Genomic DNA, 27,699 nt, shown 5'->3' with positions numbered 1-27,699 from the left:
CATCAACGGTAACTTGCGGCGCAAGGCAAGATCTTATAGGCGTTACGAAAAAAAAAAAAGTTCTGGATACCTTACGCATATGGTTACCAATCTTGAAAGGAATCTTTCACCGACATTTACGCTGCATGTTTCGCTCTTGTCCAACCATGGAAGAGTACTTGACCGTCTTCAGGCTGGTAACATATTCCAGGTATTGCTCAACCAGAGTAACAACGCTAACTGTACATTCCATCTATGTCGATAACTTCTCTATCATATCTTCATATGTGTCTATCAATGGGAAAGGGGTACTAAACAGGGAAAATGCAACCGCTGTACGTCAAACAACACTGTCTCTCTTCTAACTCCGGTTTCCTGAGGTCATCCTTGACCTGGCCCTTCCTGATGCTTCCATAGCCAGGTCTTCAAACAACCAGTATCCAGTGCCATGCAGATGCCTCTGCTGGCCAATGCAAATTGTAATGACATAATAAAAAAGACAATTCAAAGAACCGAAATGAGAAGAAAAAAACACACCAATGGTTTCCCCAACAAGATTTTCTCTACATTAAGTCATGCCCACATTCCATCCTATCCAATCCATCCCAGTCCGTCGTTAAAACCCATATGCTTATGTTCGGTATGCTTCAATCAGACCCGAAGGCAATAGACTAGATTGCCCATAAGTCAAAAGAAAAGAAAAATGCTGTTCTGTTCCTGTCCGTGTAGTTATGCAATCCCATGCTCTTAACACCATCATAATAATTCGTACATTCTTTACCGCACTCAATAACCCGCATGGTCGCCTTATGAGACGAGATGCAAGACAAATGTCCTAGGAGACTCAAGGGTCACCCATCAAGCGCTCATATAGTACAGCTGCCTCAGGCGTGGCAGGTTATGTAATTCGCCGCCGCTGGTTCGCCTCGTGCGGATATTCATCTGGGGAAGCTCTTCGTTTGGACCCGGCCGATTCCATCGAGTAACCAGCGAGTGTCGAATACAGAGGGCCCTGACCTACCCCGGTTATAGGTCCCATATTAGGCACTGCAGCAGGTGTACTATAGGGGCTGACTCCTCCAGTAAGTTCAGCGACTCCAGGAAGCATACCAGCTGTTCGAGGTGGTGGCTGGTTCTGGATCGGGGCCAAACCTGGCCCTGGTACATAATGAGCTTCAGCAGGATCTGGAACCATGGACAAAGGAGGCGGCGGAGGAATCGACTCTCGGCGGGGAACCATAGTGCGGCTGCTGGCAGGCATTGGTGGAGGTCTGTTGTACACAATTCGAGGCGATGGTACTCCAAGATCGCGAGGCATACTGACTTGGGGCTGCGAGTGAATGTGGCTGCGTGAGGGGGAGCTCCTGTGACTGTTGTTTCCCTCGACATTGACTGCAGCTAGAGAGAAAGGGATAACACCTGCACGTCTAGCCATATCTGCCTCACCAAGCTGCCAATGCATGGCTTCTGCTGCTCGCCAGGGCACTGCCATCTCTTCTGCAACTTTTGCCCACATTTCTGGTTTGAATCTGAAGTCCTGTCAGTATGTTTCCTAAAAGTTCAATGGCTTATGCCGCTCTCTTACCTCTCGTAAAGCCTGGCAAGTTTATTCTTGCGCTCTTCGTCCCATTCACTCCGTCTTTCGAGGTAGTTCTGATAGTGTAGGCGGCAGCTGATGGCACTCCGTCCGGGTAGACGCTTTGAGATATCCTCCCACTTCATATTACGTCCTCGAAGCTCGATGATAAGGGCATCTTCCTCCGGTGACCACTTGCTCTGCTTCTTCACGGGTGGCTGATCTGTAGCATGGGGGTGCATGCCGCGTCTTCCAGACATCTGTGTCGAAGCTACCTGCGGTGGTGGCGCCACATGCGCAACAGGCCGTGGTGGAGCTGGCGTGGCCTTGGGAGGAAATGGTTGATAAGTGGGAGCTAGAACTGGCTGGGTCTGATGAAACGGCGAGGAAGGAGGTTCATGAGATCCAGATGCCTTCAGAAGAGCAGCAAAGTCTAACGCGACAGACTGACCATCCAGTCTTCCCGCGTATGGACCGTTAGCATATGAGCGAGGCGTGCGCCCCCGCTCGAGACGGTCTTCTACACCCACGATGGATGGCGGTAACTCTGCCCGCAAGAGGCAGAGTGGAGACTCGCTCTTGAGTTGGGCCAGCTCGGCGACTTTCTCTGGTTGTGTTGGTGAAGAAATGTCTGTTGCAGCGGCTCCTAGAAGCCTGGTGCTGCTTAAAGGCGTTGTATATCTGGTGTCACAAAACCCCTATGTTTCTTTCCACTGTACAGATGGTTGAGTCGGTTGGAGGTGCGTGAACTGTGTCCGTGAGATCGAGGTGAGGTAATTAGTTTGCTCCTTGAAACCTCCGGGAATGAAGTCACTTGTGTTTATGTCGCCCTTAGTGTCTATAAGTCTTGGAGTGTAGTAATGGAGGCCTTCTCGTATTGACTGATGCGTAGTGGTGGGCAGCTGGGTTAGGTATCGACACAGTTGGGCTCTGTCAGGTACCGGGTTGCCACAAAGATGCAAAAAGAGAAAGAACTGTCTCGGGAGGCAACAGTGATGGTTGTTCAGATCATAAAGCGTGGCTCCAAGGCGTTGATGGGCAGATGGCAATGTGATTGGTGACGTCCAGGGTTCTCCCCAGCCAATGGATTCGGATAGGATGATATGGTGAGGCAGAGCAAGTCGTGGGGCGCCAATTGAGGTAAATGAGGCCAAGGTAAGGCTTGTTATCTCAGAAGCTATTATCGAAAGCCGTGGGGAGAGTAGAGAATAGATGAGATGGCAATAGGTAGGAGGCAAAAAGAAGATCTTCGAGGGTCTTTCACTTTGAGTATGTGTGAGAAAACTCGGTCAGATCTTCCGCTGGGCCCCTACTAACGTAGTATAACCTCCAAGAGATGTTACTTATGCGCAGGATATGGACCCACGTTACGGACCGCCTTGCTTCTTCCTGTTCCTATTCTTGTGTTGTTAGTCTTGACCGAGGTCCAGGCGTAGAACTTGAGGTGGATGAGAGCCCAAGCTGAATAAGGCCAAGAAGTGGACTCTGGAAGAATCGAAAAATAAAAGAAAGTTGAGCCCGGAGAATATTATTAGACTCAAGGACCAAAAGAACTTGTCGGGTCGAAAAGAGGCGACGCAGTAACAACGTAACGGTGTGGGGAGAAAGATGCAGTGAGGAAATCAGGGTCTGATTGCATCTCCACGAAACGGTGAACATGGTGCGTCTTAGTAGGAAGCCTGACCTATAATGTACCTATGTGACGAAGAAATGCATCCAGAAGCACGAGCTTGAACGAACAGGATAGTCTAGGAGCAGGCATCGAGGAGCATGGGGAGGGGTGTCGGAGCAATATCGCGATGACAGGGGTACCCGGCGTGTCTATCAACGAAGATGAAGAAGTAAGGTGAGTGAGTGGAGTCGATGCGTTTGATAGTAAGGCAGAGGACATCAACGGGCCGGGGATAAAGGTTGGAGAAGCATCGCATTGCTGGCTATGCGGTTAGTATTAGTCGCTTGGTGTTGGTTCTGTGCTTCCAATGTCTCCATCTTTTCCAAGAGATGCCCAAGGTGAGGAGGACCCAGGGTGAGAACATGAAGATTAAACTGAGAAAGGATGAAGCAGAAAAAGAAAATACAGGTTGAGTCAATACAATGCAGAGCGCATCATGCTCAATGAGCTGGCCCAATACGGAGCTGCAAAGTGAGGTTATCCTGGGTTCGGTCTTCATCAAGTTGTCTTCCGACCAACCCACTGCTACGAAAGAGCCATAACATGGTTTGCCATGCCATGCGATTCCATGCCACTATGGCCTCAGCATCACTGTCGATACGGCCATCCGCAATGACCAAACCGATCTGGCACCTGTCATAGTTGAGACCGGGGTTATAGCTCAACACCATCTTTTGCTGCGCGGATGAACTGCTGTATAACGACGCACACCGCAACGCTCTTGTCTCTCTCTCTCTCTCTCTCTCATCGCCTTGCACAGCCGCGGCCTTGTCTGGCTGGTCCTGTTTTGTCATGACTGACTTGACTTGCCTTGCCTTGCCTTGGCTGAGAGGGGCGTTGGCGTCCAATCTTCGTCTCCAGCTTTGAGGCTAGGTGCGTCGGCTGCACGCCCCCCCTGGCTCTACACCAACTCATCATGGACTCCCCTCTGGTCCACGTTGCTACGATCTTCGCATGGGGGAGTTGCCGGGTCCGGTTTTCTTTGTTCGTCTTTGAGTTGACAAGGGTAGTGAATATTTAACATAGACTCTGAGGGGCTCGAATTACAAAGATCGAGTTTCTTGATTCAATTGTTTTCACGAGATGGTGCAGTTGATGAATCTGGGGCCAAAAAGGGTTCAAAGAAGGTAGTGCCGTGTAGTCTACAACTGTTATCAGTCTAGGACGTGGCCACAATAGAAAGAACAGACTCGGAATAACAGCATCATAATAACCGTGTATAGGTACTCCTCATATAGAATGTTGTCCGCAGAACCTGGAGGGGAAAAAAAAAGAAAAAAAAAGAAAAAAAAAGAAAAAAAAAGTTGAATAAAATCTCTAATTACCTAGGGTGTGCCAGATGCATGCACTTCCAACACCAGATGTCTAGCACTCGATATGAAAAAATGCCACGAAGTTCTGCATAAAATGTCATCGGTACGAACCACGGATGCCAAGAGATCCATCGTCTCGGTCAGAGTGATTCAAAACTATACGCCAGACTGACCCGCCTACAGAAATTTAGTTCCCTTAAAGAACATGAGGCCCTCTGCGTTTTAAGCCACCTGTTTGGGTATGTCTTATGTCTAAGTCTCTGATGCTGTAAGCACGCATGTGAAGGGAGGCCCAAATCTTGGAACTTGTATCTTGGGCACGGATGTCTCGAAGTCTGTCGTTGATGAGGCATAAACCCCCAGACCCCGTCCTCTCGCATATCGGGCTCCCGAAAGTCAAACAAGATGGTAGCGACATGTGAGTCGAGACACCACAGAGACCATTGAATTGACGCCTCAACCGGCGGTATGTCCACTGGCAGTCAAGGGTTCGCAGGAACCACCTAGTTCGAGACAGTTGGCTCAGTCAATCACATCGCAGCATTCCGTGCCTTCGAAGACTGTATGGTTGTGTCCCTTGGGCGAACTATGGTTGGGTATCAAAATTAAGTGGCAAATTGCCTATTGAAGTATGACGGCTTCAGCATATCCTCTAACTAGTACTCCTGGCGTTGATGGATTCACAATATTGATAATGACGAAGTTGGCGTTAAGTAATCGACAAAACTCCATGGGTGCTGGATATTGCGGTACCAGAAACTTACCGCACGATGCCAGCCTCACCCATGTATCACAGCCTGCCCAGCTCAGCACGCTCAGCCAGACAGGCAGGCCTAGGCGCTAACAGCCAACCATCCAGCGTCAGCTTCAGCGTCAGCGCGCACTGCGTAGTGGTCGATGAGGTATGATCGTCCGCGGGGAGCTGAATGCTAGGATCGAGTCTGAACTGTTTGAGAAGAGGTCTGCGCTTGTGCTAATTAAAGTGTAGTGGAGATGATGCCAATGGAAGCTCATCATATTTGCGGCTGCGCTCGGCTCCCTGTACTTCCGTACTACCTTACCTACGGAGTACCTAATTTCATAACGAATGGATTCCAACTGTTGGAATATGTACGGATATCTACCTACCTACCTGTACCTAGGTACTAATGTACTGGAATATGAGCAACGAATTGCAAACATCACATATTAACTTCCATATTGAGTTAGCATTAGTTTTCTGCTTTTTCCTCTGACCATTGAGGTTTCCGATGTTGGTCCTTCCATTTCTTCTGACCGCATTTGTACCTTCCTTGTTACAGGACGGGAAGGCACTAGCCGGCGGCTCTTTATATCGACATGGAGGTCGTCCATCCAACAAGAGGACTTCATATTTCGTTTCATTCCTTTCATTAAAAAAAGTCTGATTATTACAAGTGGCCAAACTCGCCCAATGCATGTTTCAGCGGTGATCCCTTTCGAACATCATCCACAAACCTCTTCTGCTCTTGAGGAGATGACGCGAATACTATTGCGGTTAGAAGAGAACCAGACCGAGATTCCAGAGTGAGTTGACATCTGCCAAACCCCTTGCAAGTCGAACTAACACCAAGTCATGACTGGCAGCTCAGCCCAGTATGATTCGGCCACACCTTCTTTCATCACCGACTCAAGCTTTGCCTCAGTTGGATAATAGCTCAAGCTTCAAGCACAAGCCTAACGACTGTCTGTGCGTTACTCCCGCACCAGACACAAGCGCTTTCAATACATACACGGATGAGCGTTGGTCCACACATGTCACCTGAGCATTTGATCTCGCACGACTGAGCTCTTGTTCAGGATTCCTCTGGTTGTACTCCGTACTGACGTTTGTTTAAATGCTGCTAGTAGACTGATATACAAATCGAGGCCCGGCCCGAGCTATTGATATGACCAGCCGAAACATTCGGCTATGCAATTGGTGGAGCACATTCCACGGTTACATCTGGAGACTTGAGGCTGGTTGTTGGATGTCTGTTACCAGCCACAAGGTTTCCTACTTTTTTTTTTTTTTTTTTTTCCTCCCCTTCACGATGCTCCATCCCGTCTTTCTTCACGGGTCATCGTTTGCTCCACGTAGCTTCCGCTAACAAACGCCCGCCGGGAATATCCTGGGAAGTGGTGAATTATGACGGTGAACTGGCGGTCAGTAAGGAAGGTTCAAGAAAAGAGGCTTGTCTAGAGAGGTGCAACACGGCCAAATACATACCTACCCGGCTCATTGTTGGGGGTTCATACACGTTGGCAACTTACCCTGATATCGATGCTGGGCAGCTAAGAACCAATTCATCGTTGGGTTCAAGGGCTAAGCTTTTAGTACTTACGAGTCGCTGAGCACTTATCATGCGACCGTTTGATGTTCCTCATCAACGTTGCCGTGTCCAGGCACGAGATGATAGGTTGAAGTCTGAGGATATATGCACGCGTGCAAGCTGAACAGGCAACTGAGGCATTGGATGTCAGCAACAGTCTAAGCGATGGACGAACGACTTTACTTTGCATGGCAGGCAAGATAGATTGTTGGAGCATTCGATCCTTTTCCGAAGTTGCGTAGATACGGACACTCAAATGGCTAGTTGACACTTGATCAATCACGAGCACAATTGCACCCACATAAGCTCCATCAATATGAGAGAACGCGCCGTTGAAAATTGGCTTGCATTTTCATTTGGAGTCACCAATCTGATGTGGGGAAGTTGGGCGATGTTAGAGATGGCGTTACACGAAAACCGTTGTTGTTAGTGAGTTTACATGATGTAACAACAGTCTCGAACTGGCCCCGCAGGCCACTCAAGTCGAATATGGTCATCATCATCATCATCATTGCCAATGACAAGATTCATTCCTTCTATGCCCGATGGGCTGAGTGTTGCGATCTTGCAAGTCCTCATAGGTCCTCGTCCTATAGTAAGGCTTAGGTTTCGGGCCCTTCTGAGAGTGCCACGTTGTGTCCCTCCCGCAGCCAGATAACTTCTAGCAAGGATGGGTTTCCACCTCGATGGACGTCGTGAACTTGTGACCGCCACCAGGCCTCCACCTCGATGAAGAATTTTTCCCTTTCTTACTTTCATCTGCAGGAGATTACAATATCATGCTGTCTCTATCGGGCTAAACTGTCGTTCCTCTAGACTCACATCACCGCTGCCAACTCTTTTATATGTTCTTAAGCTACAGGGATGGTGTGGGGACAAGAACTAGATCTACAGTCCAGGATCTTGAGAGGGTATGCTCTGTAGATGCCAGCCATTTCTCAGCATCAGGAACAACGAAGCAATTGGGTGTTCGTGTTCTGCCCTCAAGCGACCGGATATGACGATGACTGGCATGGAGTTCAAGTGTCTGAAACACAACCGAGCCAAAATATTGTCTGATTGGGACAAATCCTCATGGCAAAGTCAATGATAGAGCTTCAGTTAGGCAGCTGATCTATTTCACATTGGTTACTGTCGCTGCCCGAACAAAGCAAATATTTTCCAACCAACCTCGATCATTTCCCTCTCCATTCAATGTTCCGCGCTTTTCTATCGGAGTGAAGAGCCTTTGGAAAGAGAGAGGAAAACATTGGTATTTGGTGGAGGTCCAGCCGCGCTAGTTTCCCTAAATTCTTCCATACACGTTTGGAGAATGATAGATGTGGCATTGCGGGTGCCGTTCGAACAGGCCCTGAAGCCCACTTCCTACGGCGAACCAAGGCCGAGCCCTATGTCAAGTGAGCTGCGGCGCATGTGTATGTCGTTCCTTCAGCCATTAACCAGCCCGTCGGTGGGCTAGCTTACTGCCAAGGCTGGAATGACTGGATGTCTCGAAGGGTCTCTCACACAGCATCGCTGCTAGTGTTCCTGCGGGGACTGGACACGGAAACGGAGTCGGTAAACAGATCCACGAACGGGGATATCCTGGATCTTAGATTCGTCTAGTTTACCCACTAGATTGCTAAAGTCTGAGACCCAATACCCCTCGATGAAGGCAAAAGAATAGGCTAGCTAGGTTTGTCTGTTTGTGCCTGACATATCGAGCACACGATCATGGAAGAATGCGATGAGGATAAGTTGAACAATACCCACGTCCTCTGCGCGCGTCATTTGCTTCGGTTTACTAACAAAATCGAGCGTGCGAAGATTCGATGATTGGATACCTGGCCTAGCTGATGATGGACATGATAGACAGGCGAGATTTGCTACAATATGCACACTCCTCGGTGGACAAACAAGAAGATTGGCCATGTTTGATGACTATAATAGGTGCCAGACAAGTCAAGGTTGTTTCAAGAGATATCTTGAATTGGAAACAGAGCCAGGCACCAGGCCAAATACAGTGAACAGCTCCTCTAATAGAAATCATGTCTTCTAAATCAACCCCACTCCAACGACTAACCTGATCGTTGTGTTTTTTTTTAGCGGTGAGCCGCCCGTTATGTACCATAGATACTCAAATTTTGAGATCGAGCCTTGGGCAAGGTTTGTCCTTGACGTCAGAAAGCCGCTCAGAGTACACCAGCCTGAGACCTGAACAGAGTGTGCATGAGTGGACTTGACAAACTCACTTTACCAGCCCTTGGGCACATTGGCTTACTGTCTGGGCACCTTCAAGTGCAATTAGCTACTTTGTCTAGCCTGCATCTACTCATATTACCATGCCATCTTGGAGGGACATCAACAGAGGTCTCTTGTAAATGTCCGGACCGGTTCGGGCAGGGCAAACTGGCAACTGGGTGACGAAATCGAGAGTGCTGCAAACCATTTGCAGGAGCAAGAATCTCGCTTTAACCAGTAGGTCCGAGAGGCTTTGCTGCGAACCCTTGGTGGGTGGTATGTGACGTGTCATGAGGGGCATGGAATAGACGTCAGGGTCAAGCGTTTCATCCCGTCAAACCCCCAGCTGTTTGTCACGGCTTCTTGCATACGAAGTCTGGCACAAATCAGATCCTAGTGCATACCGTGGAGTAAGCCGTCCTAGTACAGGTAAGCTTGTTGCCAATTGCTCCAAAGAGGCACTGTCAGCCCTATACTGTGGTTCTTGTTAGTGAAAGGTCTGAATACCAGACGGCATGGTTGGTAAGTAAAGCAGCGTATATATATTTATTATCTAGCTTATGGATGTATGCTTAAACAGGAGAAACTGCAGGAAGCCGAAACGGCCATGAGCTTCGCGCTCGGACCTTGATTGCAGCGAACGAGCATTATTCCAGGGTTGTTGTGGCGCAGCGAGTGCTGAGTTGTCCCATAGGGCCATCACCAACCACTCGATGGCAGTACGATTTCCCGTCATCATCAACATCTTTAGGCTTCAAGTACTATCAAGTGCCAGGGAAGCTATATCAAACGGGTTGGAGGGTAGACCGGGGGTTGCGGCTGCCAGGATCAACAAGACTGCCGACAACCCATGATTTCCCGATGGCTGTGAGCCGCGCACCGGTCTTTCTCATGTAACACCAGTATCTGATGTACATCAGTCGTGGCAGCGGGTAGCATCGCCTGCAGAAATGATATGGGGATGATCCATGTTGGCGATTTATTCCGCGAGGGATAATGGAGGGCATGCAGGATAGCAGTATCTACTCAGGGTGAGTGCATCATGACGGCGGCGGAATACCGCGCTGTCATGGAACACAGATGCCACTATCGAACGAAGAGCTGGACGTCGGGTCCGGGCGAGCCTCCTCGCGACGCCTCCTCCTGCAGTGCACGAAGCCGACATGAATCTTTGTTCGGGTGCTGCCAGACGGACGGGACCGCGCGGAGCTCCGACAAACGCCGTCCGGATCAATGGCTGACGAGCATAACCGGTCCGATCGACGGTAACAACACCGAGTTCATCACAAAGAGTTAGTGCGGAATGCAAGGAACCAGCCTGGATTAGGTGGCTTGTTGTCGATTACAAGTTTCAACCAAAGTGGTAATAAGCGGGCAGATGAGCGCTTTGACGATATCGAGACTTGAAGGTATGCCAGTTGGTTATTCATATCTGAGCTAATGCCGCCCTCGGAGGTTTGAGCAGCTTGTGGTGTATGGCCGAACCCTCCTAGTGGTCTCTGTATATCAGATCATGGCAGGGTATCATATCTTGAGGCCTATTCAAATATCCGTCCCGCCATTCAGCCGGTCAACAATCTACTTGAGGTGGCCTAGCAACGTACTATGTAGATGCCGTGCCCTTGTGAATGGACTTCAGACAGACATGCACATGCACATGCAGGTTTCGCTTGGGCTTCATGCGTGGAGAGACAAAAGGAAACTAACTGGAGGCATTCGTGACACGGCATTACGAAGGTCACTCCAAATTAGGAACATATTGCGATATTCCGCAGATGTTCAAGCCAAGACGAACATCAATTGCTTTTTCCTCTCTCGTATTGACGGCAGCTGATGAGTTACATACCAGATTTGATAATGCATGCCTGTGCTGAATCCCTCCAATTTCCATCTTGGGTAGGGATACCTGTTCAAGATGAAGTAAGTTGCTTTTGGCTGAAAGCTCAAGAACCACGCCTGACCTATCATGGCATGCCAAGGACTAACCAACGATATGGCAGGTGGGGGACTAGGTATAATGCATGCAGGTAATCATGTTCGCACTAATGAGCTACTTACTGTACGTACATCCATACCTAAGGTACAATTAGGTACAGTAATATTGGGTCCTGACTGTTGATGATGAATGGAAGTTGACGTCGTTGCCGCCTCAGATCTAAACGGACCAATCCCGTCTCTATATCAGAAGTTCAACCCCCAGCAGCAGCCTAAGGCGGGATATGTAGATGATATATGATATCGGTGCTTTTGCTTTGCAAGTTTCTGCACTGCGCAGGCCCAGAGTTTCGGCAGAGGCTGTCTTCTGGCTCGAAGTGCTTCTTTGGTTTTTCTTTTTTTTGCTTTTGCTGACTTCTTTTTTATTTGTGTTTTTTTTTTATTCTTTTATTGCCCATGCTTTTGCATCCTCCTTGATGCTAGTTACCCTTTAGCACATTAGCTGGTGTTCCTCAAACCCTGGACTGCATAATCATAACCCCACCACACTCACTCAAGTTCGATCACTGTCATCGTTTCTCATCCAACATAGGCAAAGCTCAGCTGTTTTCTTCCTTGGAAATACCACTTTGACCCGTGGAATTCGGTTCTCATTTTGCTCTACCTAATCCTGAGAGCGGCGCAGGCGTCTCGCAAGTACCTCATTCTTTGACCGCCCCTCCCAAGCAAAGCAAAGCAACGCAAAGCAAAGCAAAGACAAGCGTCTCAGCCAAAAACACACCGAGATATTTCCCCGCCTAGGTCATCCATCCATCCATCCATCCATCCATCCAGACTCTCTTCCAGCCATGGCCGACGTTCCGCTCGTTGTTATCTCAGAATTCGCGCAGTCAGAGCGTCGCATTACACCGTCATGGTCCATCTCCCAGCTCAAGGGCAAGCTTGAGACTGTCACTGGTGTTCCGCCCTCTTGCCAGCGGCTCTCTCTCAAGCCCACAGCTGGCGCAGAGGCTATCGCTATTGAGGCGCCTAACGAGGACGACACCCACTTGTCTAACTTTCCCCTGGCCCCGTATGCAGAGCTTCATGTAAGTCAGAGTGCATCATAGCACGGCCTCTCATTTGTCAGCTACTTTTCCATATCATGTGTCCTGGCCGAGTTATTCTCGCCGTCCTTTACTCTTCTGTCTGAGGTGTTCCTGTCGACGAGCTTTCAGGGTTCCCAGTTCCATCCTATTCACCGGTGCTGAGCTGGCACTTGAGAAGTGTGGCGAGGGGGGGCCGAGCGGGAGAGGCGGTGGGAGTTGAGCCGTTGCGTATGTGCGCGCGTTCAGGGACCAGAGGATCGTCACTGTTTTTTAGTGGTGCCACCATAGACTTTTTTTACCCTCCAATACTTTGGATAAGGCTGACAGGGATCCAACCTGGCAGGTAATTGACACACGGCCTGCGGCCTCCAGGATCAACTTGAACGACACCGCGGGCGTCGACAAATATGTCATGCCCGAGGAAGAGTACGAGAAAAAGACGGACTCGGTCCTAGCCTGGAAGAAGGCTCAGAAGTTAGGCCGTTTCGACCCAGATGCCCCCAGCCACGAAGAGGCCAAGCTGCAGGCTCTGGACCGTGAGGTTGACACGCGGGGCATTGCTGTCGGCCGACGGTGTCGCGTTGGCGGTGAGGATACTCGACGCGGTGTCATCCAGTACGTCGGTGAGGTCAAGGAGATCCCCGGCGGTCTCGGGTCATGGGTGGGAGTCCAGCTCGATGAGCCCGTTGGCAAGAATGACGGTAGCATCGCTGGTACTCGATACTGGGGCGAGCCCTCCGAGCTCAAGCATGGTGTCTTTGTGAGGCCAGAGCGGGTTGAGGTGGGCGACTTTCCTGCTCTCGACGACTTGGAAGATATGGAGGAGATTTAGACGTCTCGAGTGTGAACATCTCGATGGTCTAGGGTTGGTGGTTCTCCGTTGAGTAAACATTGATATCTACAGCAAACGTTGTACCAGGTGATTGCTATTAGAGCTAGGCTCCGTGGAAAATCTGCTCTCCTAGGTACCTTCAGCCAGTACTAATTTTATCATACCCGGAGCCTGGCGACTTGGTCGTGCAAAGCCATCAGGCAGGTCTGCCCGCTTTGCAGAACACGGATACACAAACCAGCCACCAAACCGAGATCTCACAAGCCAGATCCTTCCGTCCACTTTGTGAAACAAATTAATTGAAATCCCGAGATCTGTTATCATAGATTTCCGGCCCCTGCGTAAGATCTCTCCGTCGTACGCGGCGGCCATCTGGTCTCCCCTGCATCTCTCGAGCAACGCGATTCCCGATCCGTGAAATCTTGCAGCAACGGCTCGGCAACTTTATTCTAACAACAACATTTATTATATAGCTGCTCTTATGTATCCAGAGTGGGGCTAGAGTGGTCAAGAAACTTTCGCGGTCATTTTACGGGATATAGTAGTTGAGTTGTGCTGGATCAAAAGACCACGGTTGTGTTACATAGTGCAGGGTAGGCATCAGATTATAAAATGCTCACAGGTATCTACACTTCCTCAACAGCATGTATACCCTACATTTGTGAGTAACTAAACTGTGTAATTCTGGACTCTTACAGCTAGTTTCAACGGTACTAGTTGTATAACTCCTGTGCCTTGCTATTTCAGGAGGTTACTATGGCACCGAGGGAAAGCTGGGCATCCTTTCATCTTTTCGCTGATATCATGTTTAGTACAAAAGCTCAAGATCGCGCCTGCGTAAGCCATTTCTATTTAAACCCAAGTATCGATCGTAAATAGACCATAAAGCAGGTACTGTAGGCCCTGTGCTATATTGGTAGCCCTTGAAGACTGTGGCGTGGGGCTATGTTCATCGCGACTATAGGTCATGCCATATCTATTTCAACATCGTAAGTACTGCGTTGTGCCGTGTATATAATCCTTGATAGTCTCTCGGGAATAGTTTGTGTAATATCCTATTTACGGCTCAAGTTGACATGCTTCCTTGTTACAGGACGTGATGATTTAACAGGATACCTAATTACTCACTGTGTCTTCGGTGGCATCTCTAACCTCTGGGCTACCAGCCATTGTTAACTACAAAATGCATGTAGCACTGGGGTTCTGAGAGATGGGTTGAAACTAGATTCTGACGTCTTGAATCCTGATGAATGATCATGTCGCCATCTATAAACGGCATACCCAGGGCGTATCACTTCCCTGGAGTATTCGTTCAGAACACATTCGAACAAAAGCATCCTTCCAATCAAACAATGTGCTTCTTGTGCTTGAGGTCGTTACTATGAGAACAGGATACTTAGGTAAATAGTGCCTGGGGAAAGTGTAACGGTAAAATTTAATACACCTTACCTATATATGATAACATCGTTCAGCCACAATGTTAATTGCCATTCAAATACCATCTGTTTTAGTGTACCACATACTCTATTATTTTATGAAATGTTCCTGGGGTAAGTTTTCGCCTTGATATGTATTCCAAATCGTGCGCCCTGAACAACATCCAAGTTTATGGAACTGAGTCTGCTCTCCTAGGCTATTACTGATTGTCTCAGCTCATATATACCATAGACCTCAGATTTTCCTTACTTAGGTGTATCTCAGTTGATATTCAAGTGCCCCGTAATTGTAGCTCAACGGTACTTAACCCTGGTGATGAGTGGCAAGTCACTCTGCCTCTCAGCTGTCAAACCGACGTTGGAGGCGGTTGAAAGCCTATCTCGTAAGGTTCAATATTGATATCAAATTCTCAAAAGTTAGTTCGGACTACGTTCAAGTATAGAATAGAGATAAACTACTCACCTTAAGTATGTTGATAGCCCCGTATTAACCCATCTATGAATAGGCGAGCAATGGAATACCTATCTGTGCAGGGTATCACCATATAACATGACTAACAAGACCAATATATCATCCATGCGGCTTCCCCTCACGCGATCATGGTGGTCGAGAGCTTGGCCAACACGGACACTTTCACATTTTCGGAAGAGATGGGTATACTTTATTGCAATCACAGTGATTTACTAGATTGATTATCTATTTAGGTATTCATCTTGTAGGTAGCTCAAGCGATCAGCAACTGAAACAAGCAAGTTATCGTCATTCATTAACGTCTACAAAAACACACTGACGGCCCTGATTCAAGCAGAATTGGCTTTGAATAATTGCCAAGCTTGTAGTGACAGTAGTGAGCTCTTAGTGGCTTGGTTGAGCCAAAACGCTGTGTTTCCAGTGGTTGGAAGTTGCCGTTCCCCTCTGTCGTCGCTTGTCAGCGGGCGCGCGGGAACTTTTTCGGGTGGGATCCACCCCGATACGGGACCCGACGGGGCCCATCATGTCTAGGATCTGATGGATTTGAAGACTGCTCCTGTTTATCCCTCCATCATCAATTTGCTTTGAACTTGGATTCAACTCTTTTCAACTCAGCCCGCGGAACCCCTACCGAGAACGAGCCGCGATTCAAATACGAGACGAGTGTAGTGCAGGAGAATTGCGACCGGCCCATGCGATCCAGAACCGACATGTCGGCTTCCACCTAAACGTCGACTGGCGATGACTTGAATCGTATCAGTTTTGTCCCTACGCACGCGAAATCGACGACTACACACGATACTTTACGCATAAATCCAATCTACAGTCTTACCATCATCCATAACCGGCGTTATTCAACACCTCTCCGACCCTCGATACCACCGCTATACAACCAAAATCATGAGACTCTCGACGATAATTAGCACCGGCAGGATGGCACTCTTCATCTCCATCCTAGCCTGCACTTTTACAGGTGTCCTTGCCGACGACACTGAAGTCTCTACATGGGCCGAAACCGAAATTCCTGAATGGGCCACAATTAACGGCATGCAACTCTCGTTGTCAGCGAACTCTGGGCTGCAGTTTGCTGTGATTCCTCTTACATCGAACCTGGGACTTAACGATTCCACAGGCCGAGTAATAGATGTATGTCTCGGCTCTGCACTGTTTTCTTGTTAATGCTAACAACTCTTCGAAAGATTATTCGTATCAATGGTAATATGATCGCGACGGACTCTTCAAATTACAACAAAGTGACCGACAAAGACGATATCGCCTATCTGTCATGCGACGAACCCAAGGGCGACTCTTTTCTCAGTCCCAACAAGATGCTCAACACATTGATGCAACTTCAACCTCATATCAAGGCGATAGTCCTGTATTCTACGTCCAACACGTGGTGTGCCATCGACCCTGTCGACAAACTTCCATTTACGAGTATCTTGTCTATGGCCGATGGAGGGGAGGCCACACAAGCCCTCAACCTTTTGAACGGTACCAGTCGTGGCGAGGTTGTTAAAGCGAGCATCTTCGGTAACAACACGGATAATTCGATGCCGAAGGACGAGAGCAAAGGGGGTAGCAACACGGCTGCCATGAGTGTTTTGTACGCCATCACTGGCCTGATTACTCTGCTGTTCTTGGTCATCATCACGACGGGCGCCGTGAGAGCCCATAGATATCCTGAAAGATACGGGCCACGAGGTGCACTTGGCGGGCGGCCACGGCAGAGCCGGGCCAAGGGACTTGCTCGGGCTGTACTGGACACAATCCCAATCGTCAAGTTTGGAAACCAGACACCTGCAAAGCCAGACCCCGAATTGGAATTGGAGAATACGGAAGGCAACGATGCTGTCACACAGCGAACTGCGTCACGCCTCAGTGAGGCCAGACTGTCTGACGGGGCTCCGGCACCAGGTGGGGTGACCAATGCCGTACCAGCCGCGACTAGGGCATCTTCTTCTCCCGAGAGTGCCGAAGACGAGACGAGCGACCACTTGGGATGCTCTATCTGCACCGAAGACTTTACGGTTGGTGAAGATGTTAGAGTATTGCCCTGCAAGCATCAGTATCATCCGGCATGTGTTGACCCATGGCTGATTAACGTATCGGGCACGTGTCCATTGTGGTGAGTTACTACCTTGTCAAAGATCCGATTCTTATGTATACTGATACGGTGTTAGCCGCTATGATTTACGACCAGGCAAGGGCCATGCAGCTGCGGAGGCTGATGTTGGCGACTCTAGCACGCTGCCGCCACCTTTGGCAATGGAGGGTGCTGAGAACGACGCGCCTCAGTCATCTCACCGTAACCGACTCTCGAGACTTTTTGATATTAACCGCCTTCGAGAGGGGACCGTGGAAGAACAAATGGAAGCATTACGGCAGATGCGGGCGGAGACTAATGAAAATAACAACCGAGAGACAACAGAAGTTACTGAAGCAGCCGATGGCGAGTCGCAGGGCCAAAGTGCACGATTTGCGGCGAGGCTTCGGGATAGATTTAGAATCCGCACACGCGCTCAAGCCGTCGAAGATCATGAAAGCCAACGGGCCAGCTAGTGAGTAGCACGGAGGTGCCGGGGTACGGTAATTATGTTACCGGCGATATGAATTTAGGGTTGAGAACTGGGGATCGAAATGCTTCACACTTTGAGTTAGGGGCAGAAGGGTCCCTTGCATGTGTTTGTGAGCCGTTTTGGAGCGGAAGAATGTTCGGGATCGGCGTCGAGGCTGAGGAATGATAACTTGGGTTTCAGTATGGGCACACATGGGCATGGCAAGGCGTTTCTTTGGACGATCGCACATACGGGCGTGCTCACGATGATCGTGGTTGAGTATCACTTTCGGCTTATCCGAGAGTGCAGATATTTACTCACCTTACATATGATACCTTTGATGATTTATGCATGGTTATACGAAATCAAGACTTGTACAGCAGGGGTCTTTCTAAAAAGATTTGATTAGGATGTCAGCATGCGGTAGTGAACCTTTCATAACCCAGCAGTGAATCGACAGCCATTCGATGTTTACTCAAGCCTATATGCAACACTGTTTGTTGAAGATATTTGCAACCAAGCGCCCATTGTCGGTATCGTACATCATAACATGATCTGATTCTGCCACTTTAGAATCGAAACCAAGAGCTTGGCTTCAGTGACCTGGCACCACAGGTGAAGGTTAAAAGTAGCAGAGTCAGCTAGAGAATGTGACCAGACAGCCTCCTCGGTTGATTACCTCGGCAGATTATCAGGACTGCACAAACCAGCTTTGCTACTTAAAGTTCAGCGTATCGCAACGGGTTTTGTGATAAATCCTGACATCCTCATACACAGTAAGGACAATAGGGACTGCTGGAACCCAAAATGCTTAGTTCAGTTAAACCAGACTGTGGTCTTTCGGGGGTATAATCGCCGCCGCAGCTTGAGGTAAGGGACGGGTAATTACAAAGAACTTGGTCGCTCAAATATCGCCACCGCAGTGAAATTTGATCTAGGGCAATGCATTGGGTTTCTGGCCCTCATAATGTAAGTGTCAAATGGAAATGAGACAACGACGATGGCATGGAAAGTGCTTGTTGAGCATCGTTGATTTCGGCGTTTCAGATAGAACTTAGAAGGTCACTTGCTCCCACCATAATAAGCAACACGCTGGAGTCGTTGAATTGAATAAATGCAAACTTTCTCGGGTTTCATTGGCAGCTTACAGCCAACACGTTGGTAGTAGTTAGCATATCAGGCCTATGCAACATATATGATCTCAAGACCGATGCCGTGAACATGCTGGTGTAATGTGACTTTATTAATCACAATCTCGGGCCACATACAGACCAAGGGCAATGCAGCAGCAGATGAACAGGCAAGACAGGATAACTAATCTTCAGCGTAAATCGTCGTCTTGGATTTCTGGCAGCCTATGATAAATAAGCTTTGAGCTATCGACACTAGAAAACAGGAGCGTCGATATCAACCATCAAGCAATACTGACAATGCTACTCAGCTCAGGTCACCTTCATTAGAAACGTAACCCTAACTGAAGGCCAAAGAAAATTTGAGGCTCAAGATCGAGGATGCTATTATGTGAGCTGTGCTCAGGCTACAAACCTCAGTCTGAAATGTTCCCTCTGGGAAGATATATGGGGCTACTCCGTATATGCGATCAGGATGCTGGAAAGTTGTTTGCTAAGTGGGATGGGACTACTGAACCGTGGCTTTAGCAGAACCTACCCGCCACAATACCGCCTTTGGATCTCGAATTCCTGCCGAGTCAGGTGAGCCACATACGCGCGGAATTTCCCGATTTACTATCCGTCGGCCAATCTCGAGTCGAGGCACAGTCCGGATTGTGTTAGAGTGTTTCGTAACGGGACATCGTCAGGGGGATTAGCGCGAAGGATCTTGATTGATCCCGGGGGTGGATAGATCGGATCTAGCCGGGTCCTGGTACTAACAATAGAGCAAACAAGAAGACGGAAGGATTTGAATAAGGAGAAGGGGTTTCTTCTTTCTTCTTTTATCGGGCGAAGAATTATGACGTTTCGGGAAGCTGAAGGATTTGTTCAACCAGAGAAGGCTTTATCATGAACGGGTTTGTGAGGTTCCCCTTCCCCAGTCTCTACTTACGTCCTACCTAGGTACTTACCTACCTTACCTTACATTCAAGACGGGAAACAACCAACTTCCCAACTTACCATAGGTAGTACCCGCCTACTGACTTAATAAGGGTTGGATAGCAACTCCTCTTTCGTCCAGTTTGCTCAGGGAGAGACATTATATGAGCACCTCGTAGCTTCAAATTTCCTCGAGCCCCGAAGAAACACCATCACAGCCAACACAAGACACGACCTATCGACAACAATACACGAGGCACTCTTCCGTTGCTCCGGTATCAATGCTACTGTCAGTGCGCACTCGATAGTGCACAACGTCCAAGCCATACCACGGGTTTGGGCACATCCGCCGAGGATGGCTTACACCACCCGATGAACGATGGAAGTCAGGGTGTGGCCGATCAGTTTATTCCTGTTTTTCGCCCCTATCGACATCTCGACCGAAATGGGTCGGCTTCAGTCCCAAGTCCCTTTCCCTTTTACCATATCCACAGCCGTATCGATCGAACGCCATGCCACAAGAGACGGGTTAGAGTAATCACTAGTCGCTCTCCCTAGCAATGTCATGATGGCAAAGCAACAATATCGGCTTACACACTTTGCCCCAAGACTGGGCATTCCTAAGTCTTGATATGATCACCAATCATCAAGAATTGGGATGACTTCTAGAAAATCGATCGAACAAATGCTTTACGAGTCGACCTTTTGTGACTCGAAATGAATGACATTCTATCAAATAGCTTTCACCAACACTGTACCATCACAAATACAATGGTTTTCTCCTACCTGCATCCGGAATCAAGTCTAACAATGGGTGACACACCGCACTCGTTAGCCACATCAACTACTCAAACAGAGGCCGAGACATCGCCAAGGATTCAGCTTGGTATTCGGATCCTTCGTGGCTATCCCAGACTGTTTTACAGTGCCCACAAAGAGCATCACCCATCGTACTCTCATCCACCGCCGTCAGTGGCCATACAAGTAACGGCCATTCCGCTCTAACCTTATTTCGATATTCATCTCAAATCGTTGGTCGTTTTACACTAAATTTCTTAGTGAACAAACTACCGATCTCCTTGTTGGTCCCCGAATCATCGTGCCTGGCCCAACAGCTGTGCCGCTTAGTATCCCGGTAGCATTCGTACGTACGGCCAGCCAAAGCGTTTCTGCGTAGTGCCTGAACTTCTTCCGCTTCTGGCTCGTCTCGGGGCTTATTTCATTTACGGACCCCATGGGCATCTTCCAAGACATTAGTTGGGTTGAGCTAAAGACACCTAGTTTCCAGACTACTGGATACGTTGCCGGCAGAAGAACTAGAGATCTGAGGCTTCGGCACAGTCAGTAAAGCGTCTGGGCTTGATCTTTCTACTCAACAGCCACAAATTATGCTTTGACTTTATACCTGTCTGGGCAATTGCCCTTTTCCCCCGTCCTCCTCCTTAACTATCGACGTACGCAACTCTCTGATCGAGGCTTGAAATTTGTTTTCGTCTTCCCATCGAAGACCTACCTGTTATCACTGGGGACAGCAACACTCTGCTGCATGCTTGGTTGTTCTTTCGGATCCCATTTTAACACGAGCGTCCTAAAATACCATCTGATATGGCTCCCAAGCCTTCTCTCGAGCCCCGCGAGGCATATATACCGAAACCTGTTCCTATAGGAGGAGATATCATGTCGGTCATGGTCTCCCTCGCTGCTTCTTCAATATTAGCTATCTTTCTTTGTAAGTCTTGGCCTACCCTTATGGTATTAACACTAAAGACTGACGCGTACGACGGAATAGTCCAGAGAATTACTGCTGTTAGATCCTGGTCCAGGTTACCATTTGTTGCTTGGCGTAAGTCTCTTGAGCTGATGTGAGCACATGGTTTAATTTGTTGGCTAAACATATGATATAGTTGTCCTGGTCATCTACGTCGACTCCTACGGTTTTGTCTTCACCTCTGCAATCCTCCAACAGGTCTTCGGTGTCAACAGCAGCTTTAACATTTGCCATGGCGCCATTTTGCTTTGCCTAATATGCTATGTCACAACTAAGATTGTGGGCTCTCCTCGCGACTGCTGTGGAAGGGTTTGGCTAATGCGAGATTAGCTTATATACGTCTTTCTTGTTGAGAAAGCTGTAGGTTTCATGTGTTGTTTAACCATTGGAGTAAAATTTCTAACAGCATATAGCATGTTATTCGAAGCTCTACTACACGAAGAAGAAACTCCAAACTTTACTTATTCAATATGATCACACTTCTTGGTGGCTATGGGGTAGTTGTCGTCCTCAACTTTATCTAGTAGGTCTTTCTAGCATTGACTTTCGTTTTCCAATGGCGGGTTGTTAACAGTACTAGTCGCATTGCCCGAATTGTAAACGGAGAGTGCTTCATCGGCATGAAGAGCATCTCTATGATTCCTCTTATCGCTTTCGATGCCGTCGTCAATATCTACCTGACCATTCTTTTTCTGATCCCTCTTAAAAGTTAGTCGACATTCGGTAGTCTAGCATGCATATGCTAATGAGTTGTCAGATCTCTATTCATTCAAGAATCTTCCAAAAACCCATGCGAACTCCCGCCTCCGCAGCGTAGCCTTCCGTACTTTCGTCGGTGCTTGCTCTACCTTGACAAGCAGCATTGTGTAAGTCCATTGATATCCAGCGTTTGGAACATCCCTAATATGAACTAGAAACTTGACTATATTAATGGTTCTGAATGGCGAGCCGGGTTGGGTGTGTCTCATGTGTTGCAACAGTGACGGTATGTACTTTAAACAAGGTATCTGGAATATAACTGACCATAGGGAGTCCTCTTTTCGGCCATTGTCGTTCAATGGGTCACTTCTCGCGATAGTGCCGGTTCTTCCAGTCAGCCAGCTTCGGCGGCTGTTACAGATGGTAGCTACACCGGCAGACGTGCCTCGTCAGCTCATCCAAGAAGTCTGCATGCGTCCAACGTTCCCAACGTTCCTCGCGACGTAGACGACGAGACTTCTCTTGTCGGGCATACTACCGTCACCTCATTGACAGATGACCCTGCTTTCGAAATGACCAAAGTTCATTCAGGGACTGCAGGTGGTGTTATCGTGACGACCACAATTCACCGTCAGAGCAGGCCTACGACCGAACGAAAGGATAGCAGCGATGATGACGACGATATCAGGGCAGAAATAGATCGAGACTTTCCGGTGCGGTCGGTTGCTTTTGCTCCAGGCCACACAGAAGCCGCAGAGCCACCGCGGACACGAATCCAAGGTGGCTCCAGGCCGCATCATCATGCCAAGACGCTTTCATTCTCACGTCCGTTGAACAAGTAAAATGCACATTGCAAGGCTGTTTTAGAAGAGAGTTGCTTGGAATATCAGGTCAGGAAAATCGGCGTTTTCAGGTTAAAGGTTTTTTGGACAAGGGCAAAAGGGTTCTAGGCATAGTTGAAAAGATCGGAGTTGATATTGAAGGGGGCGGCAATACCCAATATTTAGTCTTAATCTTCACCAAGAGTTGCAGAAGCCCATACATCTAATGCTATTATTGATATCACGACTTGGGAAAAGCATCCTCGGGAAGCAAGAAAATATCAGACCTTAGTATATAGTATTAAAGTAAACTTAGCAAAAGGTATACTAAACTCATCCTAAATTTATACTAAATTACCTAAGTTTTTGTTATTATTCAGGACCAAGATCTTAGGTTTTCCTCCTCTCGAGCATCTGTTATGACGCTGAAACTTGACAAAGACGTTCCCCACTCATCGATGGAATGGAATGGATGGATGACACAATGGTGTCAGGTGTTGATCTCCCGCATTCATACACATGGCATAACATTCTTCAGACTACAATACAACTCAATCAAGACATTGTCGTAGCCACGGTAGTCTCGAATCGAAAGTCATGAGACAGTTTGACGTAGTCCTACAAGGCGTCATCCATTCAAACGGTAGAGATGTTTCGTCACAGGATGGCACAGTAGTTGGAGCAGTAAAATCGCTGTTCATTGTCATCGTAGCTCGTAGATGTATCTACACGCTGAAAGAAGTCTATCAAACTGCTAAGATCAGGAATTGTTCTATTTGCAAAGTCCTCCCTTTTTGTAATATCCCGGAGTTGATGATAAGAAAAAAGGTAAGGGGGTTGACCGCGCGATATAAACTTGGATACTGTAAGCCAGATCCTGGTCACCTAAATGCAGAATATGTACATAAGTCAACAGGCGCCATCCTTGAACCGAAAATGTTCATCCTCCCTCCCGAAAGCCAATTTTGAATGGTTGGGTATTTCCCTAGCGAGTGTACAAGAAGTTATAAAACGAACTGAGTGGCCATCTGCCATGAACCATGGCGAGCTTAAGCGGAGGCATAAACGCTACCGTAGGAGCTGAGCTCGGTCTCGCTGGTCATGAGCATGCCAGTCTCGACCTTGAAGTAGGAGTAAGCATCAAGGTAAGAAAGGTCCTCAAGCTGGGGGATGGCATCCTTGAGCCACGAGGCGATGGCCTCATCAGAACCAGTAGGAGCAAACTCAGTGAGCCAGATGGGCTTTCCGCCACAAGCCTCGTGGGAAGCCTTGAGGTGGTCGAAGAGGGTGCTACCGTACTCAACCTCGGAGTACCAGTGGACGTTGCAGAAGTCATAGTGGCATTGCTCGTCGAGCTTCTCACACTCGGAGACCCAGCTCTTGAGCCACTCGACACCCTCGCCGGCAAGACCACTGTTGCTGATGGAAGGGGCACCGATGAGGGCCTTTCCAGCATAGGGGTTGAGCCACTTAACGTGGGCCTGGGCAGCGTAGGCAGGAGTCATGTCAGCCTGGCCAGCGTTGTCAGGCTCGTTGAAGCTGAAGATAGCCTTGGCGCCATCACTCAGGGCCTGGGCACAGTTGTCGGCAAAGCGGTCGGTGTGGAGAGGCTGGTCGTTCCAGAGGGTAGGGATGAAGTTAAGGCCCTTGAGACCGTTGGAAGAGGAGTCCCAGTTGTAACCCCAGCCGCAGTGCTCGCAGTCACTGGCGAAAGTGTTGGCAAGATCCACATTGTTGTAGCAAACACCGCGCTTGTGGGAGAAGCCAGGGGAGCCGCCAGAAGAGGTACCGCTAGACTTAGACTGGGTGCTGCTAGACTTGGCCTTGGACTGGGTCTTCTCCTTGATGGCAGCCTTCTGGGGAGCCTTGGAAGCGGTCTCCTCCTTCTTGGGCTGGGAAGCGGGCTCATAGGCGGACTTGGCAGCTTGAGAGGGCTTGGCGACCTTGATAATGGTGGTAGGCTGAGCGGGAGCGGGAGCGGGAGCGGGAGCAGAGGATACCTCGGGCTTCGATGCGGCAGCGGGCTGGGTAGCAGCAGGAGCAGCACCGCCGGGGCCGAAGTAGTTGTTCTCCCAAGAGACGACCTGACCGTCAATGGTAGCAACGACCCAGTCACCACGCTTCTGGGCGTGCTGGTGGTGAGCGTGGCGGTGGCCGAGAGCGAGAGCCGGCTCAAGAAGAGCGGCGGTAGCGGTAAGGATGGTGAGCTTGTTGGCGATCATCTTGACTGATGTGACTGGTATTCCTAATCAAGGCGATTTGGGTAGAGACCGATGGAACTGTGTTTTCCGAAACGGCAGTCGACTTATGTAATGAATGTGAAGTTGTACTTGATATTCGGGTTGATCACAGTCGGGATGACAAGGTGAAAGCAACAACGAAAGATCGGGGCTGAGACGATAGTTGTAGTTATGTGATCGGCACGGCCGAGTAGGGAGTGTGTATGCGATCTATCAAAGACGCAGATAAAGAAGGGCGACGACTAGTCGAGACGAGGGTTGAAAACACGGGCTGATATTGACGAGATGAAGGAGAGAAGGGGAAGGGAAGTTCGAAACCATGGGGGGGGGATATAGAGAGTTTAAGTGCAAGGAGGTCCCTCGCAATAGGGCAGGCAATGGCAATGGAAGTGGTGTGGTTTTGACATGATCCAGAAGCACAGTACAAGTGGTGAGGTGAACTGGAATGTATCTTTTACCTGCTGATGATTGTTGGAGATACCCGTGTCTTCACCTGACACCTGGTATCTTTGTTTCTAAGACTGGAAAGACTGGGAAGAAAGGACCCCCGCCTGGGCCATCGAGAGCCTCCACCTGCAGGGGCCGCTTTGGGGCGCTTTCGGTGGACTCAGGTGAAATGCTTGGAGGCGTTCTGCAATTCCATTGGCCGATGCTCTTGTTCCTGGCGCCGTGCTAGAGTGGATCTCTGGCCGGGGTACGCCATCCCTGGCAAAAAAGCGGGTAGGGTGCCAGGGGCAGCCGCTTCAGGTAGCATCAAAGCAGTTTCCGATTGGACGAACTGACCTCCCTCTTGGAACCTAGACGACAGCGACAGTGGGCAAAGAAAACATGGGTTAACGTGGCAGTGGATGCGCGACCACTCACACAGAGGCAAACACACGCTGTGCCTGAACTGAAACAACTATACATGCGCTATTTCATCCGGCTTTGGTCTACTGCAGGTCCCTTCTGCAGGAACACACACAAAAAAGAGGAAACAAAAGAACAAAAGACCGCAAACGGCCCAACAATTGTGTTAGTGGCCCTCAAAGGAATGATTCTCGCACTGAGGCCTTTGTTACCTTTGCTGCAATGCCAGCACTCCTTCGCCCCAATGCCTGACTCGACGATCCCACAACCAAGCTTCTGACATCCACCATGGTATAAAAAACTAAATGGTCCCGAGAGATGAAGCCAAGCCAAGACAGCAGAAGAACACGACCGAGTTTGCTGCCGGCACTTGGCCTTCGAGAACCCTCAACGCCCACTTCCCAGCTACTAACGTAATCGCACAAGGCCATCGTAAACGTTGACCCTAACTCCGTTTAGACTAGCTGATCTTATCCAGGATGCTCTGTAGCATGTACGGAGTAGGTAAGGAAGGTATCCTGGTGCCAAGCCCAGCCAACTTGATGAATGCAAGGCCAGAGGTTAACGACCACCAACTTCTGCATCACCATCATCATCTGGCTTCTCGTCATTCCAATGCTCTTACACCAGAGGCGCGTGATGCGCATCATATGACGCTCATCACGACAACTAGCAACGACAACGCATACACACACACACACACACACACACACATACACACACAATTAAAGCCCTCAGAACAAGGCGCACAAAGACTGCCACCGCGAAAATTCTAAATGTCTTGGCTTTTTGGTGCATCCCAGCCTCTTGGGACAAACCTGAACCCAGTGCTCAAGGGCCACGTCGGCTGCTAAACCCAATTCTCACTTAGCATCCGCCGTGTGAAACACCGTCCGAAATTACATCCGCAGCCACGGTAGGGGGCTCCACGCGTACAACCATGATATCCCTTGTCAATATCTGAGCGACCTGTGAGCCGGGATTCCGGATCGGATCCTCATCGCAGCCCACAACGAATGGATGCTGCAAACGGATGGCGAGACATTGTTGAGCCATTTTTGGCATACCAAAAGCTTGGTTCTCGATTCTCGTAGTATGACAGGGTTGTCACTCATCCACACAAGAGACATTCACAACTTGGGACAAGAGAAAGAAGTGGAAGGAAAAAACCTCAATGCCGCATTTTGATGCTCTGACTCAAATTTTCGTAATATGTTCTGTTTTCGTGGAAGTCTTTGCCATCACTTTGCATGATGAGGGTTACATTTTCTGCACCTAGCCAGGACCGAGCACCAAGAAACACACTCAACACTCTTTGCTATGTACAAGCTAACGAAATGTCACGAACTCTATTTTCTCGGTTTGGCACCTAGCTAGACTATTGACATGTGGCGGTCAAGCTGACGTGTTACACTCAATGCTCTCTGAGGCTGTCTCTTTGTGCAACTTGCTTTATCTAATCTCCTCAACACTTTAAGTGCTTGGAACTCTGGTTAACAGTTGATGGACTCCCCTGATCAGTGTCGAGTAAACAAAACAGCCAGTCTCTCAAGCGACGAGCTGCTGCCTGTATAGAAAATCCTGATTCAGCCCATAACTTATGGGCCTATGGGGCGCTCATCTTATCTCACGAGATCGCTTCGGGGGTCCCTGGAGTCTTTTGAGCTTTTAATAGGGTTTGACCATGGCTCTTGCTCTCCACTGCCCATGAGCTGTTGACTCTGGGTTAGTGATTCGATACCGCAACACGGTTCAAGGGATATCCAATTTCAAAGTACGACGCATTGAGCGGGACGCTAATATAATGTTGTTGTGGTATACGAACGCTCAGGGACATGACCCACCTTGACGGGATGTGGA

General features: G+C 48.9%; 6 protein-coding genes across 6 annotated transcripts; 3 read left to right on the top strand and 3 right to left on the bottom strand.

The window, feature by feature from the left end:
- Positions 1–877: 877 nt before the first annotated feature.
- Positions 878–3,317, bottom strand: FSUBG_6467 (uncharacterized protein; the record flags this gene model as incomplete). Its single annotated transcript, XM_036684668.1, has 4 exons — positions 878–1,508; positions 1,565–2,209; positions 2,899–3,016; positions 3,251–3,317. The coding sequence occupies 4 exons, from the start codon at positions 3,315–3,317 to the stop codon at positions 878–880; spliced, it is 1,461 nt and encodes a 486-aa protein (XP_036538036.1).
- A 350-nt stretch (positions 3,318–3,667) lies between these two features.
- On the bottom strand, positions 3,668–4,021 carry FSUBG_6466 (uncharacterized protein; the record flags this gene model as incomplete). The annotated part of the gene is made up of 1 exon (XM_036684667.1): positions 3,668–4,021. One exon carries the CDS (start codon positions 4,019–4,021, stop codon positions 3,668–3,670), a length of 354 nt encoding a protein of 117 aa, XP_036538035.1.
- Positions 4,022–11,873: 7,852 nt separating this feature from the next.
- On the top strand, positions 11,874–12,945 carry FSUBG_6465 (tubulin specific chaperone cofactor B; the record flags this gene model as incomplete). Its single annotated transcript, XM_036684666.1, has 2 exons — positions 11,874–12,113; positions 12,457–12,945. 2 exons carry the CDS (start codon positions 11,874–11,876, stop codon positions 12,943–12,945), a joined length of 729 nt encoding a protein of 242 aa, XP_036538034.1.
- Positions 12,946–15,786: 2,841 nt separating this feature from the next.
- FSUBG_6464 (e3 ubiquitin ligase sdir1) lies at positions 15,787–17,415 on the top strand (the record flags this gene model as incomplete). The annotated part of the gene is made up of 3 exons (XM_036684665.1): positions 15,787–15,999; positions 16,053–16,981; positions 17,037–17,415. The coding sequence occupies 3 exons, from the start codon at positions 15,787–15,789 to the stop codon at positions 17,413–17,415; spliced, it is 1,521 nt and encodes a 506-aa protein (XP_036538033.1).
- Positions 17,416–21,067: 3,652 nt separating this feature from the next.
- FSUBG_6463 (uncharacterized protein) lies at positions 21,068–22,771 on the top strand (the record flags this gene model as incomplete). Its single annotated transcript, XM_036684664.1, has 8 exons — positions 21,068–21,191; positions 21,252–21,305; positions 21,367–21,539; positions 21,644–21,753; positions 21,805–21,938; positions 21,988–22,096; positions 22,145–22,215; positions 22,263–22,771. 8 exons carry the CDS (start codon positions 21,068–21,070, stop codon positions 22,769–22,771), a joined length of 1,284 nt encoding a protein of 427 aa, XP_036538032.1.
- Positions 22,772–23,799: 1,028 nt separating this feature from the next.
- FSUBG_6462 (glycoside hydrolase) lies at positions 23,800–24,972 on the bottom strand (the record flags this gene model as incomplete). The annotated part of the gene is made up of 1 exon (XM_036684663.1): positions 23,800–24,972. One exon carries the CDS (start codon positions 24,970–24,972, stop codon positions 23,800–23,802), a length of 1,173 nt encoding a protein of 390 aa, XP_036538031.1.
- Positions 24,973–27,699: the final 2,727 nt, after the last annotated feature.

This window comes from Fusarium subglutinans (assembly GCF_013396075.1).
Source record: "Fusarium subglutinans strain NRRL 66333 chromosome Unknown NRRL66333_c0000067, whole genome shotgun sequence".
Taxonomy (NCBI): Eukaryota; Fungi; Ascomycota; class Sordariomycetes; order Hypocreales; family Nectriaceae; genus Fusarium; species Fusarium subglutinans.
Note: the sequence above shows the minus strand (reverse complement) of the source record. Positions and strands in the feature narration are given on the sequence as shown.